This window comes from Odontesthes bonariensis, chromosome 13, assembly GCF_027942865.1.
Source record: "Odontesthes bonariensis isolate fOdoBon6 chromosome 13, fOdoBon6.hap1, whole genome shotgun sequence".
In the NCBI taxonomy this organism is placed as follows: Eukaryota; Metazoa; Chordata; class Actinopteri; order Atheriniformes; family Atherinopsidae; genus Odontesthes; species Odontesthes bonariensis.
The window spans coordinates 9711502-9727847 of NC_134518.1; the positions used below are offsets into that span (position 1 = coordinate 9711502).

The window sequence follows — 16346 nt, forward strand, 5'->3', positions numbered from 1 at the left end:
GCGAAAACGCAGCCGTCACCAATTAAAGCCTAGAGCAAAATAGTGAGATATTAGCTAAAATCGGGAGAGGGGGCGAAAACGCAGCCGTCACCAATTAAAGCAATCAAACTCAGATGCTACCGCAGGTAGCTCAGTTTAGGAAACTAAACAAGCAGCTGTTCAATATCGGGAGAGGGGGGGCGAACGCCACCTTCACCAATTAGAGCACAGCGCAAAAATAGAGTGAGATATCAGCTAAAATCGGGAGAGGGGGCGAGACGCCATCACCGATTAAAGCAATCAAACTTAAATGCCACCACAGGTAGCCCAGTCTAACTGGATAAGCCATTGGCTAAAATTGGGAGAGGGGGCGAGACGCCACTGTCGCCAAACAAGAAATAAAACTGAGAAGCTACAAGAGGTAGCTCAGTTCAGCACCAAATAATCAGCTGTGTAATATAGGGAGAGGGGGCGAGACGCAACCATCACCAATAAAGAAATCAAACTGAGAAGCTACAACAGTAGCTCAGTTCAGCACCAAATAATCAGCTGTGTAATATAGGGAGAGGGGGCGAGACGCAACCATCACCAATAAAGAAATCAAACTGAGAAGCTACAACAGTAGCTCAGTTCAGAACCAAATAATCAGCTGTTCAGTATCAGGAGAGGGGGCGAGATGCAACCATCACCAATAAGTAAAACAACCTGAGAAGCTACAAAGGTAGCTCAGTTCAGAACCAAATAATCAGCTGTTCGGTATCGGGAGAGGGGGCGAGACGCAGCCATCACCAACAAAGAAATCAAACTGAGAAGCTACAACGGTAGCTCAGTTCAGAACCGAATAATCAGCTGTTCAGTATCGGGAGAGGGGTGAGAAGCAACCATCACCAATAAGGAAAACAAACTGAGAAGCTACAACGTAGCTCAGTTCAGAACCAAATAATCAGCTGTTCAGTATCGGGAGAGGGGGCGAGATGCAACCATCACCAATAAGGAAAACAAACTGAGAAGCTACAAAGGTAGCTCAGTTCAGAACCAAATAATCAGCTGTTCAGTATCGGGAGAGGGGGCGAGATGCAACCATCACCAATAAAGAAATCAAACTGAGAAGCTACAAAGGTAGCTCAGTTCAGAACCAAATAATCAGCTGTTCAGTATCGGGAGAGGGGGCGAGATGCAACCATCACCAATAAGGAAAACAAACTGAGAAGCTACAATGGTAGCTCAGTTCAGAACCAAATAATCAGCTGTTCAGTATCGGGAGAGGGGGCGAGAAGCAACCATCACCAATAAAGAAATCAAACTGAGAAGCTACAATGGTAGCTCAGTTCAGAACCAAATAATCAGCTGTTCAGTATCGGGAGAGGGGGCGAGATGCAACCATCACCAATAAAGAAATCAAACTGAGAAGCTACAACAGGTAGCTTAGTTCAGAACCAAATAAGCAGCTGGTTAGTATCGGGAGAGAGGGGGCGAGACGCCACCGCAACCGATTAAAGCAGACAAAGCAAACAAAGCTCAGATGCTACCACAGTTAGCTCAGTTCAGAGCTAAACAATCAGCTGTTTAAGATCGGGAGAGAGGGCGAGACGCCACCGCAACCGATTAAAGCAGACAAGGCAAACAAAGCTCAGATGCTACCACAGTTAGCTAGTTCAGAGCTAAACAATCAGCTGTCAAAAATCGGGAGAGGGGGGGTGAAACGCCACCGTCGCCGATTACAGCAACCAGAACTCAGATGCTACCGCCGGTAGCTCAGTTCAGAGCTAAACGATCAGCTGTTTAATATCGGGAGAGGGGGGGGGCGAAACGCCACCGTCGCCGATTACAGCAAACAAAGCTCAGATGCTACCGCAGATAGCTCAGGTCAGAACTAAACAATCGGCTGTTAAATATCGGGAGAGGGGGGGGCGAAACGCCACCATCGCCGATTACAGCAAACAGAACTCAGATGCTACCGCAGGCAGCTCGTTCAGAACTAAACAATCAGCTGTTTCAACTGAAAAAACGGTAGGTTAAGGCGCTACCGTTACAAATCAAGTGCAACAACAGCCGGAGAGGCTAACCTTAAGTAGCCAAGCTGAAGTGTGCGTATCATACCACCAACCTGAAGCTGTGAGTCGGGAGGGGGGGCGCAAACGCGACCATCCCCAGCACACAGAAGATCGGTCAAGGATCAACCCGTCGCAGCCCCTAGGAGGGCGAAATATCGCTGCTCCAGCCAACAGGCAAATGGGGCGCCAAACGACGGTGAAATGACCAAGAAAGGTTGATGCTATGTAAGCGAACCGCACGCGAGAAGAAAAAGGAGCAGAGTGACGGATGACGTCAGGCTATATAGCCTCTGATTGATCATCCGACATGTCACAGGTGTGACTTTGTTGGTATTACTACTCGAACGGCGCATGCGCGAAGGGACATTCAGTGCTTTCAGCACCGCCTCTGGCGGTCAGTAGGGATGAAATAGAACCTTGCCCATCACCCTGCGGTATTTGATAGGAAATCCCTTTTCCACAGTTACTTTATAGAGAACTGTAAGCTGTGTGAAATTAAAGCTGTTTGAAAAATATCCTAAATTTAGACCTAAAATTCAAAGATAAACTTCTGACTACATGACAGAATCGGATCAGTTTGTTTCAGTGGATGTACCCTGGTTTAAAAAAACAACACTGCAGGCTCTGTTTTCCCTTTGATTCTAATCAAACATTGTTTTAAGAGAATAAAATGGTTTAGATCATAGGGGATTGTTGTTTGGCAGAGGCCACTTAATGCTTGAATCATCCAAAAGCTAAAGTTGGCCGTCAGAAGGAACACCTTGTTGCAGGAGAGTGTCCTGCACACTACATGGTGTGTGTGTGTGTGTGTGTTGGAAATGAGCTTGTTTCATTCAAACGCTGTAAGATGGAGGTGTGTTTAATTCCCTCCACACCGATGTAGCGGTTACATCCGTCAGCCTTTGCAACCCAGCAGATGAAAACATTTTTTCTTCAACGCAGTCGGCCGCAAGAGATTTTTATCTTTTCAATTTTTACTGACAGATGGGCAGATCCGTAACAGTTCATAACCATGAACAGAGGAAGCTTTTACAAGATGAAAATGACCTTTTGATACGCTTCCGTTGGCTTTTATCCCGTCAGGGTTGAAGAAATGCAGCCTGGAATATTTGCACGTTGACATACTTTATTATTTTATCTGTTTACTGAAACATTTTCAAGCCAGTTTTATGTTGAATATGGACTTAAAGCAAAAACGGCGTCTTTGGATTGCTGAAAATAAGACTAATGAGTTCCAGAGAGAATGGAAGTCAAAACTAGGTGGAGGGGCTTGGAACAGCTCATTTTCTGAAGCAAACAGCATCACCTGTGGAACATGCAGAGGCAGTGTGGTGGCATGGGCATGCAGGCTGACAGGCACTGACTTACAAGTGTTTATTGATGATGTGACAGAAGACACAAGAAGGCAGCTGATCTCAGAAGTCTGTAGGGACGGTACTGTCTGCCCAGATTCAACCAAATGCTTTTGATTGAAGTTCATTGGGCAGTGCTTTGAAAACAACACAAGGGTTTCTGAAGCGTGAAAGCTCACTTGATCGTAACCCAGTGGAACTGTATGTCCCACAAATAAGCAACAACTGAGAGCAGCTGCAGTAAAGGCCACATACAAGATACTCAAAAAATCAAATGTTTGTTCACGCCATCTCATTAGGAATGAATGGGAAGGTGTGTGAAAATGTTGACCTGGAAAAGTATGCGTGCGATGTCCTCAGACTCGTCACAGTGCTCTGGTTATGCTCATAGAGTGGCAGAAAGACAGCTGGCTCAGTCGTTGACCAACACCAAAAAAAAAAAACGCATCTAAAATCAACTTCTTTTGTTTTTACAGCCTTCAAAAACTTAAAGAGCAGAGCACCAAATGGAGTCCTGCAATCGAGAAACGTTTATCGGAGACCACGATAAAGCAGCGAAATGTTTTGCCTCCAAAACATTTGAAATGGCTCACATAGAACATGGGCTGCACGTTTGATCCAATCCTATAATTCCATCCGTGCTTACGGTTTTCTTTACAAGTTTGAATAAGATTAACCAGAATTTAACCGACAAATCCCTCTTGAAATGCATATAATTATCAGGAAAATCTATTTCTGGCCAGATAGTAATATCTGTAGTCTACAAATTATTCGGCAGGTCGCAGAGATCAGAGTCAAGACCAATAGGCTTTAATTTCAGATGATGTTTTCTTGTTTTACTCCTAATCCCAAAACTGCTGACAGCAGCCATCTTGAATGTTTTCCCACTCAGGTAACGTGGGTGCATTTCCCTTATATAAGTACACGTATATACTGCATCATATGTCATATATACATATACATCACTTCCCAGTGAGGATGCAAAAGAGATTTCCACAGGACGAGACCGACACAGCTGATGGCAGGACCTGAAAACTCCTCACAAAGCGCAAAGGTTTCCTCCCAAAAGTCTAACACACAGGTTTTTACAAACAATGGAAAGAAAGGGGCTCAGGGGTCAGCGAGTGCCTGGCCTCTCCCCGAAATAAAAAAAAAAGACTCTCCAAGAATACACCAGGAAGATCCCCCGCCTCAGGATGAGTGATAAGAGAACGCTTCAAGCAGGAGAAGTCGGAGATAAGGTGAAAGGGGGAAGTGATGTGACACACCGGGTCCATACATAGGATGTGCCTTCAGCAGATATAGGAAGTAGCTGACATCAAGAGAGCCGACGAGTGTCAGCACAGAGGACCACTCTTAACACTCTTAACTAACACTTAAACAGGTCTGCATAAAACATTCAACAATGGGCGTTTAAAGAGGGTTAACATTACACAGAATCCACATAGATATGTCAACCAATGGCCACTTAAGCCGTTTACTGTAGGTGTAAATGCTGTTAAATGTGGCTTGATGAAAAGTGTCCCGCTCGTGTCAAACTCAATGTATTCGCCACGGGTCTTACTGGAGTTCTGCCCTCTATAGACTTTCTCCCCCTCCAAGCACCTTAGAAGTAGGCGAAGCTGTGCCAGCAAACCTTACACTGACCATAAGTTCCAGGCAAGCAGATGTGGTGGCAGTAGACAAGGAGCAAAAGACAACACTCACGATAGATGTGGCAATCCCTGCTGAGAGAAACACGAGGAAGGATCGTGAGAAGATCGAGAAGGGGCTGATAAAGTTTGCTGAGATCAGTTAAAGTCTCTTCCCCTGTTTCAGTTACCTGAGACAAAGGCACGCAACTCTTTTCACTGTTTTAGAAATAGATTATTTAGTCACTCATTTTAATGCATGCTAGATGAATCCATCTCACACACCAGCGGGTTTAAATAAGTGTATATTAACACCTCACAGCGGATTAGCGATGATAAAGTCTCCCTGTAGCAGATACTGTACTTTAATGCTAATAAAATCTGTCCAGTTTTATTACATGTCTATTTTGTGGGCATGTGTGTGTGGCAGAGAGCTATCTGTATGAATTAGTCCCTTCTTGCACGGATTGCTCCGAAGTCATTAACTTCAAAACGCGTAATGGATCTATCAGATGCTTCATTGGGTTTCAATGCAGCTGCATTTAATTATGTGACGGGCTCAGTGAGCGCCTGATGTGATGTCATGTGTTTTGTCAGATAAAGAAGTGCTCCGGCACAGCGCTTCGAATCTTTTTGAACATCAGTTGATGTGGCGAGCGTAATGCGGCGGGGTGGCGGCGGCCGTGTGTTCTGCGTGCTGACACGGGGGAGAAAAAGTGAGCGGCGAAGGGTGCAATTCCACAACTCTTTGAGAGCTTTGTTATCAGATAAGAAAGTGAGAAGTGTGACTGGCGACGTGTCCGGGGTTCACTTTGCCTCTCCATCGGTGCACACTCGGATAGGGTCTCGTCTTTTGACCCCGAACAGAGCGACTGGGTATCTGTCCTTGTTATCCCTGCTTCTTTTGCAGTATGAAACTAATGGCCTGTGTTTTTACAGAGTGCAGTTGGTTGTGCAGCATTAGTCACTTGGTTCTGGTGCTTGATCCACTGATTCCACCCTTAAAGGTTCACACTCAGAAAGACTGAAAGAGATAAGAATCAGGATGTTGTAATGATCCCGTTAAAGTCCAGACCTCAAGCTGATTTAAATGTTGTAGAGGGAGCTTAAGAAACTTCATTGAGCTTCAGCAAAGTTGTATTGAAGAATGGTTAAAAAAAAAAAAACCTCCACGACGATGTGAAAGACTGATAACACGATACAGGAAACAGTCACTTTCGAGCTGTTGCAGCAAAAGTTGGTTCTACAAGCAGTTGAATCGGAGGCTGTGCTTAGTTCTTCACGCAGTGTTTGCGAGCTTTTGTTAAAGAAACGGTGTCTACGTCGTGTGTTTTTGTTCATCTGAGGTTGTATTTTACCTCATTTTAAGACCTGGTGCAGACTCGTGAAACCTTGAATTGAAGGAGGGCGACTTTGTTGACTTTGGTGATCTCCTGACATTTAATGTTTTAGGGATTCTGATGTAGTCGGCATGCCAACATTCCCATTCGCTGCAACTTAAAGTACCGTTGAGTCCAGCGGTCGCACAGCAGCGGAGGAGCCATCTTTGCAACTCTCGCCGCGGATCGTTGCTCTGAGAGAACAGAAGTTTGCCCGTGAAGCTTTGTTTCTGAGTTAAGCTGCCGTTTCAGCTTAAGCCCCCGACGAATGTGACCCTTCACATCCAAGCCGAACAAACACAATTTAAGGGCACTGGTGCAATCACTGCAAATATTCCAATCAAGCACATTTAATCCGCCATTTCAATTATAAAAAAAAAAAATATCCAGTTTGGGGTCTTTAGATTTTCTTTTTTCCACCAAAGAGAAAATCCAAATTAGGTCATAATGAAATATTTAGAGTTGAGGGCACTGGCTAAAAGCTCCCTGCCATCTTGCACACGCTGAATATTTTAGTTCCCACACTCAGAATTCTCCTCCAGACCTGAGTATACCCTAATTAAAGCAAGCGTGTGCGTGTTTGTGCGCGTCGGCATGCGTGGTGTTTATACCTTTCTACGTATTCTTATAAGGACCAACAAGGATACAAGAACATTGAACTGGAGGACAATTGAGTTAAGGTTAAAAACATCCGTTAAAGTTCAGGAAACTAATTAAAAGCCATGGAATATCATTGCAGATAACTTGACCACGTGGCTATCTGTTCATATGACATGGTGTGTGTGTGTGTGTGTGTTTATTTAACAGGACCAGGCTGGCAGACAGCGAAGTGCCGATGTGTCAGTAAGGCCTCTGAACTCCGCAGCAGAGCAGGTAACAAACCTTCTCCTCTCACTCCTACATTTTTATTTCAACTGGGTTGATTCCGAATGCAGCTGATGTTTTCCTTTCACCGCTTTACATCTTCTGTTTAGTGACAAATGTTTTGTTACTCTTTATTTTTCTAATTCGACGACCTAAGACATTCAGGGACGTCACTTGAAAAGCTTCATCATTATTTGAGATGCGGTGACTTTTTACACGAGAAAACTGTTGTAAAAGGATACAGAAGAAGAATATTCTTTGGTGTAAAGACCGTTATGCAGGAGAAAGTGTTTGTATAGAGAGAGAGTAGCTTCCTGAAAGAATTGTAAGAGCAGTTTAAAAGAAATATGAAGTGGGGAAGAGAACAGGAAAGGGAAAGTGGTATATATTGGGTGTCTGCAATCTGAAGTGTGTAGTTTTGTTATGCTGTGGGTGTTTGGAAGGCTGGGGAGGTTGATCATTTTGAAGATCTCCAGAAACGGGATGCTAAATGGTGAGTGCTTTTTAATTCGGTGCTTTTATGAAGCTCTCGGCAGAGATTCGGAAGCGTCCCAGCGGCACACAGACTGTGCTGCACTATCAGTATCCGTGCTTCAGCCACGCTTCATCACAGCCTGCCCTCACTTCTGTTCTGAAGCCTTCCTGTTCATCTCCCTCTTCCTTTTTCTATTCATCCTCTCCGGTGTCGTTAGCAGCAGGGAAACGTCTCTCTTCCAATTCTTCTGTTTTCTCATTCCCTCCCCAGATGCAACTTTCTTTTTGTTACACAAATGTGCAAAATATGTCTCTGTTTGCTATCTCTTCGAAACCACTCAAAACACCTCCTCACTGCCTTCTCAAGCCCCACAGTTGTTTTGTTCCTCGGTTTTGTCTCTTATTAACACCAGCTCAGTGGTTTGTACTCCGTAGCCTGTAGACTGTTAGAATAGAAGGAGCAGGAGTTAAACTGGATTATTATGCTCATAGGCATAGATGTATGGTTGATGTTAGGAGACATATTCTACCCTTTTTTCACAAGCTGACACTGAGGTCTTAATGAAATGTGTGTTATTTATATTAGATAAATATTACAGAGGGACAGTACAGCAGCTTCCTTTTTCAACCGTGAACTTACACCTCTAGGTCGTTCTTCCTCCATCACATATCAGCTCCGTAAAAGATTAAAACGAAGTACTATTAGCTTATAAATGTCTTAAGTTAAATTAAATACATAATTCGTGATCATCAGGTAAGCAAGAACAAGCGTTTCCAACTTCCAACTTAGGTAATTAGAAGAAATTGAAGGTAGGATCAGCTTAGAGATAAAGTGGGAGAATAGACACCCAAACATAGACTCTCAAGCACAGGAAAAAAGGATTATTTTCCACAATTTCCCTTAAAAAAAATGTTTATATCACACACTGTGATATGAATGTGGGATTATTAATTTAACAAAAACTAACAAGCACTGTGTGGAAAGTACACCCCAGGATTTAATGGCTTGTAGAACCACCTTTAGCAGCAATAACTCTGTGTAACATTATCAGTCTCTCACATTGTTGTGGAGGATTTTTGACGCACTTCTTTTTACTATGTTGCTGAAGCTCACTGAGGTTTCTTAAGGTCCTCCCACAGCATTTCAATCAGGTTGAGGTCTGGACTTTGACTGGATCGTTGTAACTGCTTGACTGTTGATGACCCAGTTTCAGCCGAGCTTTAGCTGTCAGACAGACGGCCTCACATTTGGTATACAGAGGAGTTCATGGTGGACTCGATGACTGCAAGGTGTCCAGGTCCTGTGGCTGCAGAACAAGCCCAGATCAACATCCCTCCACCACCGTGCTTGGCAGTTGGTATGAGGTGTTTGTGCTGATATGCTGCATTTGGTTTTCTCTAAACGTGCTGCTGTGCATTATGACCAAACATCTCCACTTTGGTCTCATGTGTCCAAAGGACATTGTTCCAGAAGGTTTGTGCAGATGTAACTTTACAAACCTAAGCTGTGCTGCCATGTTCTTTTTAGAGAGAAGAGGCTTTCTCTGAGGCCTGTAGAGTCTGAGTCTGTTTTCCACTTGTGAATAATATTTCTCTCTGTAGAATGATGGACTCTAAATGTAGCAGTAGCAATAGCTTCTCTAAGATCATTGCTGATGTCTTTCCTCTTTGGCATCGTGTTAACACACACCTGAGTGCTCCAGACCAGCAAACTGACCAAAACTTCTGCTTTTATAGAGGTGCTCACACCTGCTAGCCTAGCAAGCCAGACCCGTACAGCAAAAAGCTGAACAGGGGTCTAGTGACGCTGGATAGCAGTGTGGGCGGGATAAACGGCTGTCTGTCAAGTTCAACGCCACGCAATAGAATGGCGCAACAACCAATCAGAGCGATGAAGAAGTTTTACGTAGTCAACGCGACGTGGTTTGTAGTCTATGGCCTGAAAAGCTGAAGCTCTAAACTCTGTAAATATATAACTTTAGCAACATTTGAAACATTTTCAGGCGAGAAAGTAGTCGTTTAGACCCCCAAGGTGTTGAAAATCTGACAAAATACCAGCTATTTACAATTTTGTTCCCACGAATTCAGCGCTACTAAAGCTAGCCGCAGTGAGTAACGCACTTCCGGTTTTGCCGTTTTGACTGCTCTCGTCCCGTTAACGGAATTTGACCGTTCAAATGCCTTACCGGAGAGTTTTGTCAGCTCTGAGACGAAGATCGGCCCGCCGTCTTCGGTACATCATGCTCGCAATCAACTGGGGAAAGCCTGTTCGCCGGGCGCAGCCATTGTTTACCTGTCTCTGGAACTTTTTTTTTTTTTTTTTTAACCTCTCTCTGGAACTACACACTGAAACGTCGCACCTCTGTCGTCACTAGGTAGCCCGGCCTCCGACCCCGCTCCTCACGATTTGATTGGCTCGATTAAGTTTTGATTTGGAACCTCGCAAAACGACCACAAGTGACTAGACTAGCCCCGGAGCAAATTCCATTTGCGGCCGCTAGGGGCGTCTAGATTTCTAGGCTACTCACCTGCTGCTGATCAGTTAATAAAATGCATTTGATTAGCAGAGCCTGGCGGCTGCTTACCCTCTTTTTTTTGCCACAATGCTTTGGCATTTTTGTTTAGTTTTTGTTGAATAAGTAACGACATGGTGCAGCATGTAATGCTGTTGGTCATCTCAAGTCATATTTACCTCATTTTAAGACCCTGTGAAGTTTGATTTTTATACGTCCCGTTCGACAAATCTTTAGAATTGAAATTGTATTTGACAGACTAGTTTCTATGTTTTGGATGGTGTTTCTGTAAAAATAAGCCTTATTTTCATTGATAAGATAACTGATATGTTACCATGACCTAAGAGCACTTCAGCTGAAGAGGTTTGGAAAGTATGTTGAGCATTCTAACACTGTGTCTCCCATTTTGCGTCCTCATTCCTCAGAAAACTGCATTAGATGTAAGGTGGTTTCCCCCTCAATGGCAGCATTTACAATGGCTCATCTTAACCAGCTGGCTTGTGAAAGCCATGTTCACGTCTTAGTTGGACAGACCGGTAGCACACAGTGTCATTTCTGGTGCCGTCATCATAAATTTTCCCCTGAGCTTCGTTCCAATATCCAATTCTTTAACCAGCCATTATGAAATGTAGATGTCTTCTGTTTAAAAACGGATGTGTCGGCTGATATTTTTTTTGTTGCTTTTATTGCATTTCCTGAAGTTGTGCTTGCAAATCAGATTCCAAAGACGGAGAGTTTGCTCCACATGCCGTCATATGTCCAGGCCTCATTGCCAGAGCTGGGCTGCTGTTTGGTTTTACGGCAGTCAGATGCCTCCGTTTGTCACAACCAGTTTCATGACTCGGGGGGGCTTGCTTCATGTGGTTTCTCTCTCCTATCGGCGCATCATCTTGTTTGCCTTGCTCGAGACTGGGAAAGCTCTGTTTAGATGTGACTGACATTTGCCATTTACTCATCCACAAAACTGTGGAGCCCTCACAGTGGGAAAGTTTAATCTGTGATGACGTATCCCTTCTTATTTCTGTCTGAAGTGTTGTCTATATTAAAAACTATTAGATAAGCTATGTTATAGAACAACAACTAAACATACATTAAATGACACACATATATTGATAAATAAGATGATCACAAATGTCAAATAGGAAAATGAGATGATTAATCTGCATTTTTGGATTTGATTAATGTCACCGAGTCATCTTTTAATCTTGTAGGAAGCATTCAGAGCTGATGGTTTGACACGGTCACCTCACCACACAGTGTTTATACCTGCATTCTATTTCAAATCGACACTTCAGGCTTCGTCAGTTTGTTTGTGTGCTTTTCGTGTTTGCTACATAGAGAGCCGTGGCTCCTAACCAGCTGCTTCAGCATAAGGCCCAACATTCCCAGCTGCAAGCTAAGCCTCAGCCTCTGGCCCAGCATCATCAGCCCTCAGCGGGCAGGAGGTCCCACCGCACCCTGCCCAAAGACCAAACCCAGCTGCTGTCACTGCAGCACGACCACAGACACAGGGAGAAGGAGAGGCAGAGGCAGAGAGAAACGCCTGTGGCAGCTGTCCAGAAGCTAACAGTCGTCAGTGGGAACAAAGCTGCTAGTGCTGCTGCCGCTGCCTCGCCCAGCCGCCCTGCAAACAGCCAGCGCACAGCGGTAAACCCTGCTTTCCTCCACAGTCTAGCTACTTCTATCACCTCCACATCCCACATCTTCCTGTGTGTCTTTCTTGGTGTCACTTCACGTTACATCTGTTGAGCTTAACATCTTTCTCATATATATTCAGTTGGTCTTCGCCCTCCTTGCAGTCGCTGTTTTGCATGGTTTGCCCAATTTATCCTGATCATACTTGACTGACCTGAAGAAAGAAACCATAAATGAAAGCATTTAAATAGCTCAAATTAGCCAAGGAAGCCGTGTGGGCAGCCAGTTTCAGGTACTGTTATTCTCATATGTAAACATCCTGACAGCAGTTGGTTTTCAGATTTTTGCCCCAGGTGTAAGAACTATAAAAGTTCTGCAGGCTGTGGGTGTGATGATCTTATCTAGTTCAGACTTTCAGTTTCATTGTGAATACACGACAGCAGATGCTGACTGAGGGGACAGAGGATGGTTCCTGCGCTCTCTGTTCTTTACACAGTTGCTAAACCGCACGAGAAACGGTGATAGGAGAGAAACCGCTCTCGGCCATTTCCAGAATTACGGACCAACCCAATTCCCAAAAAGTTAGAATGCTGTGTCAGACATAAACAGAATGTATTGTTTTACAAATCTCATGAAACAACTTCCTGTTCACAACAGACAGTAGAAAACGTATTGAATCCTGTATTGAAGTTGAAGTTGAGACATTTCACTATTTCATCATCATATTAGCTCCTGTTGAATTTGATGGCATCTCAAAACATGTCATCAAACATAAAAACCCTGGAGCAGGCTGAGCAAAAGGCTGGAGATTAGTAAAATGATTAGGTCTAAAAAGAGCACTTTAGAGAGGCAGAGTCTCTCAGAAGTAACAATTGGCCGAGGTTCTGTAATCTGGAAAAAAAAAATGTGTGTGTTTACAAATACAATACAATTTCAGAATAATGTTCCTCAGTGTGAAATTGACCAACACTTCAAATATTCCATCATCAGCGGTACACTATATCATCCAAAGAGGAGAGGAATCATCCAACTTGTTGCTAGCTGTTCAAAAACCTGTAAAACTGACAGTGTGGGGGTGGATTAGTGTCTATGGACACATCCGGAAAGGCTCCACCAATGCTGAAAGGTAAATACAGGTTTTAGAGCAACATATGCTCCCCTCCACACAATGTCTTTTTCAGAGAAGAAGAAAAAAAAGCTGGAATCCTATATCGGACAAGAACAGGACAATATTCTATTCTGCTACACAGTGGTGAACATGGCCCTTTGCCAACTTTATAAGACACAATGCTGCCATCAAATTGAATATGAGCGAATATTTTTCATAAAATGATCAAATGTCTTACTCTCAACATCTTACATGTTTTTCTGTGCTCTTTTGTGACTGAAATACTGGTTTATGAGATTTGCAACAAAATTCTGTTATTAATATTTTACACAGCGTCCCAACTTTTCTGGAATTTGAGCTGCACACGCATGTTTCGGTTAAAAGAAGCTGACTGTTCCGGGAGACACTGACAGCAGATCATGTGATTACGCAGCCATTTAGAAAGCAGCGTGTTCGAAAATAATGTAAAAACCATTCACACCAAACCACAATCTGTGTTGAAAAGGGTCAAAATCTTTAAGCATAAATACCACATCAGTAGGCCAACAGCTTGCAAGGGGGCCGATGGATAAGCGCCGCAGTCATGTCATCCCACCGTGTCGTTCACTCGGTCACGAATCTGACATCAGCCTTGGTTTTTGTAGCATGCAGGAAGAAAGCCTCCACAGCATTCATCCCCCACAGTTCAGTTGCCATTGTCCGTAACAGTATTTGCTCTGTGAGGGTATAGACATGTGAATTCTAAATATGGATGCATGACACTGCGTTTATGCCAAAATCCAAAAAAAAAGCTTGTTCTCCAACTGAATTTCTTTTGACTTATTTTTCATTTGCTTATTCATCATTTTTCTTCTGGAAAAAAGCAACATAAATTCACTTTAAAACATACCATACTGCAGACTTCATCTTAACGATCTCGGGTCACCCTCTTTCAGCTAAGTCGGTCTTCACGTGGCCCGATGCACGCACTGAAATGAGTCGGTCTGATGGGCGGTTTTATGTTTCAGATGGAGCTCCAGGAATTAAACTTAGCCAGGGCGCTTTTGGCTGCCGGTCTGCCCAGCCAGATGCACTCGAGGCTGGGCTCTGGAAGCAGCTCCAGTCCTTGCACCCCAGCCATGCAGAGAGCTCACTTCAACCAGGTGTGTGCGCAACGACGTCACATCACACACATGCACACTCACTGTTTTGCCACTCTAACGACTTGGGTAATGATGCATGAAGTGTTAAGCTACATAAAAAAACATATATATCTGTCACACATGTTCACACAGATTGATTTTTTTCTGTTTGTTTTTTTTTTTTTTCCCAGAATGCCAATCTTCGCTCCAGTCGAGACACCCCTCACAGCAGCTCTATGTCGGATATGGCCATCTCCCCCTTGTCGCCGTTTTCCCCCTTTTCCCAAACTGACAGCGTCTTCTGGGATGCCGATACTCCGCCTAAGGTGAGTGTCGTCTGTTCTCGCAGCCCCTGAGAAACACGTGCAGGTTTCCGAGCCGGCAGGTTTCACCTCTGACATAAATGAGGCATAAATTTACCACATGTGCGTTTTGTTTTCCTGGCTGCCATCATAAGAGGAAGTTGTTGTTTTTGTCATGCCAGTCACAGGACTCAGCCCGCGTCACATGGGCCTTACCTAATGTGTAGTCATACCAAGCTAAGGAAGTGCTGCACGCAGCACGAGGCCGATGTAAAGTTGCGGTGTGTGTGTGTGTGCTTAGGCTTGAGGTTTTACCTCAAAGGCTGTTACAACATGTCCCTAACTAAGCAACACCACACATTCTCAAAAACACATTATTCACTGGCTTCCCTGCTAAGTGTTTTATAGGGGATATGCTGGCAGGTATATTTGCTAAGAGAGCCCCATATGGAGTTGATAAAACAACTAATAACTACTACAGAGAGAGGAGGAGAGCCCAGTAAGGCTGCCTGTTTGCAATGTTATGTTGCTGAACTAACAGGAGGCCATATGGAGTCGATGAAGCAGCTAATAACTCAATCCTCTCTCTTACAGTTTGGTGGCTGGAGATGCTTTAAACCAACAAAGTGGCTGGGAAAATGTTTTCTTTAGGGGACCAGCAGCACTAAGAATCATAAATGCTTGGCTTTTACCCACCAAAGACGGGCATTTCTGATTTTCTTTTTTTCCTTTCTACATCAGTCTGAATACAAACAATTTAACAGCTGAGTAGTCTCGTGCCCCAGCCTAGAAATCCCTACTAAAGGGTTGTAATCATCAGCAAAAGAGAAAAACTGTGTGTGTGTAACTGCAGTAGATGAGAGAGGAAGCAAGAAACGGCACGTTTGCTGTCTGTGCGTGCGTGTGTGTGTGTGTGCGTGTTTGAGGCGGTTGCAGGCAGATGCAGGATGTGGGCAACTTGTCAGAAGGATGATAGGTATTCCCACATCTCTCTTCCTGCACTGTCGGGTGTGTCTTCCTGTCGGTGACCGTGTCATGTGACCCAGGATGTGCGCGGTCAGAAGGCTGCCAGCTGGATAGCCGAACTGAGTCCAACAAAGAATCAAACGCTAAACAAAAAATCCTGTTGAAAGAAAGCAATGATTTGTAGCTGGCGGGGAACGCTTGTTACATAAAGATATGCAGCTTTCGTTAAAAAAGGTCAGAGGAGATTCGAAACTCTGTGTTAGGTTAGGACGCGGGCTTGATGTATTTAGAGGAACTTCTCTAAAATGTGAAGTCACAGCAAAGTAGTTGGTCTCATTAGTCTTTCTGTACTGAACATCTCCCTGCGGGTTATTAAAGATTATATCGCACTCTGTGAACATTGTTTTACATAAAGGTTTCATAACAGCAGGAACCTTCCTCTTAGTACCTGCTGGATGCCCTGCTGGATGTAAGGTTCCTGTAAGGGACTCTTTATGAGAAGTAAAACGAGCATTCACAAACCCCAGGAGAGGATCTTTTTATCCTCTTTCTATCTGTTTTTATGCACATCTGTTTTATTGCTTTTGCCTTTCAGGTCCCCGAACGCACTACTTCTAAATTTTACTCTAGAGAGCTGGTGATGGGACACAAGAGGACGGCTTCAAGGTATTGAACCATTACATGATATGCACGGTAGGGCGCTTGTTTTTAATCTATCCACAGATATTCTTTCATGCTCCTTAAAGAACCATCTGAAAAGGTAACTCTACCTTACTCGGGCTCCCATAGTTCAATAACACCAAGCCACATGCTAACGCTGTTATCTACCATCATTTCGATTCAATCGGTCACTTTAGAGTCTTTTAGCTCATTGTTTTTGTATTTGGCTTCTGTTCAGTGTCAGCTCTCAGATCAAAGCATTTCAGCACAAAGACTCTTTTCTGTCAAAAATGTGTGTAAGACCCACT

The 16346-nt window shown here is 43.9% G+C and overlaps 1 protein-coding gene across 5 annotated transcripts in view; it reads left to right on the forward strand.

The window, feature by feature from the left end:
• Positions 1-16346, forward strand: part of LOC142397480 (mitogen-activated protein kinase kinase kinase kinase 4-like) — a 72563-nt gene that overhangs the window by 36506 nt on the left and 19711 nt on the right. For 4 of the 5 annotated variants that reach the window (XR_012772712.1, XM_075480867.1, XM_075480869.1 and 1 more), the window contains exons 15-18: positions 7203-7268; positions 13997-14131; positions 14302-14436; positions 15974-16044. Coding sequence is in view for 4 of the 5 variants with exons in the window: in XM_075480867.1 (XP_075336982.1) it covers positions 7203-7268; positions 13997-14131; positions 14302-14436; positions 15974-16044 (407 nt within the window). In the remaining variant the exon portion in view is untranslated. Of the gene's footprint in view, positions 1-7202; positions 7269-11584; positions 11894-13996; positions 14132-14301; positions 14437-15973; positions 16045-16346 lie in introns of all 5 variants that reach the window. The other variant, XM_075480871.1, reaches the window with a different exon arrangement.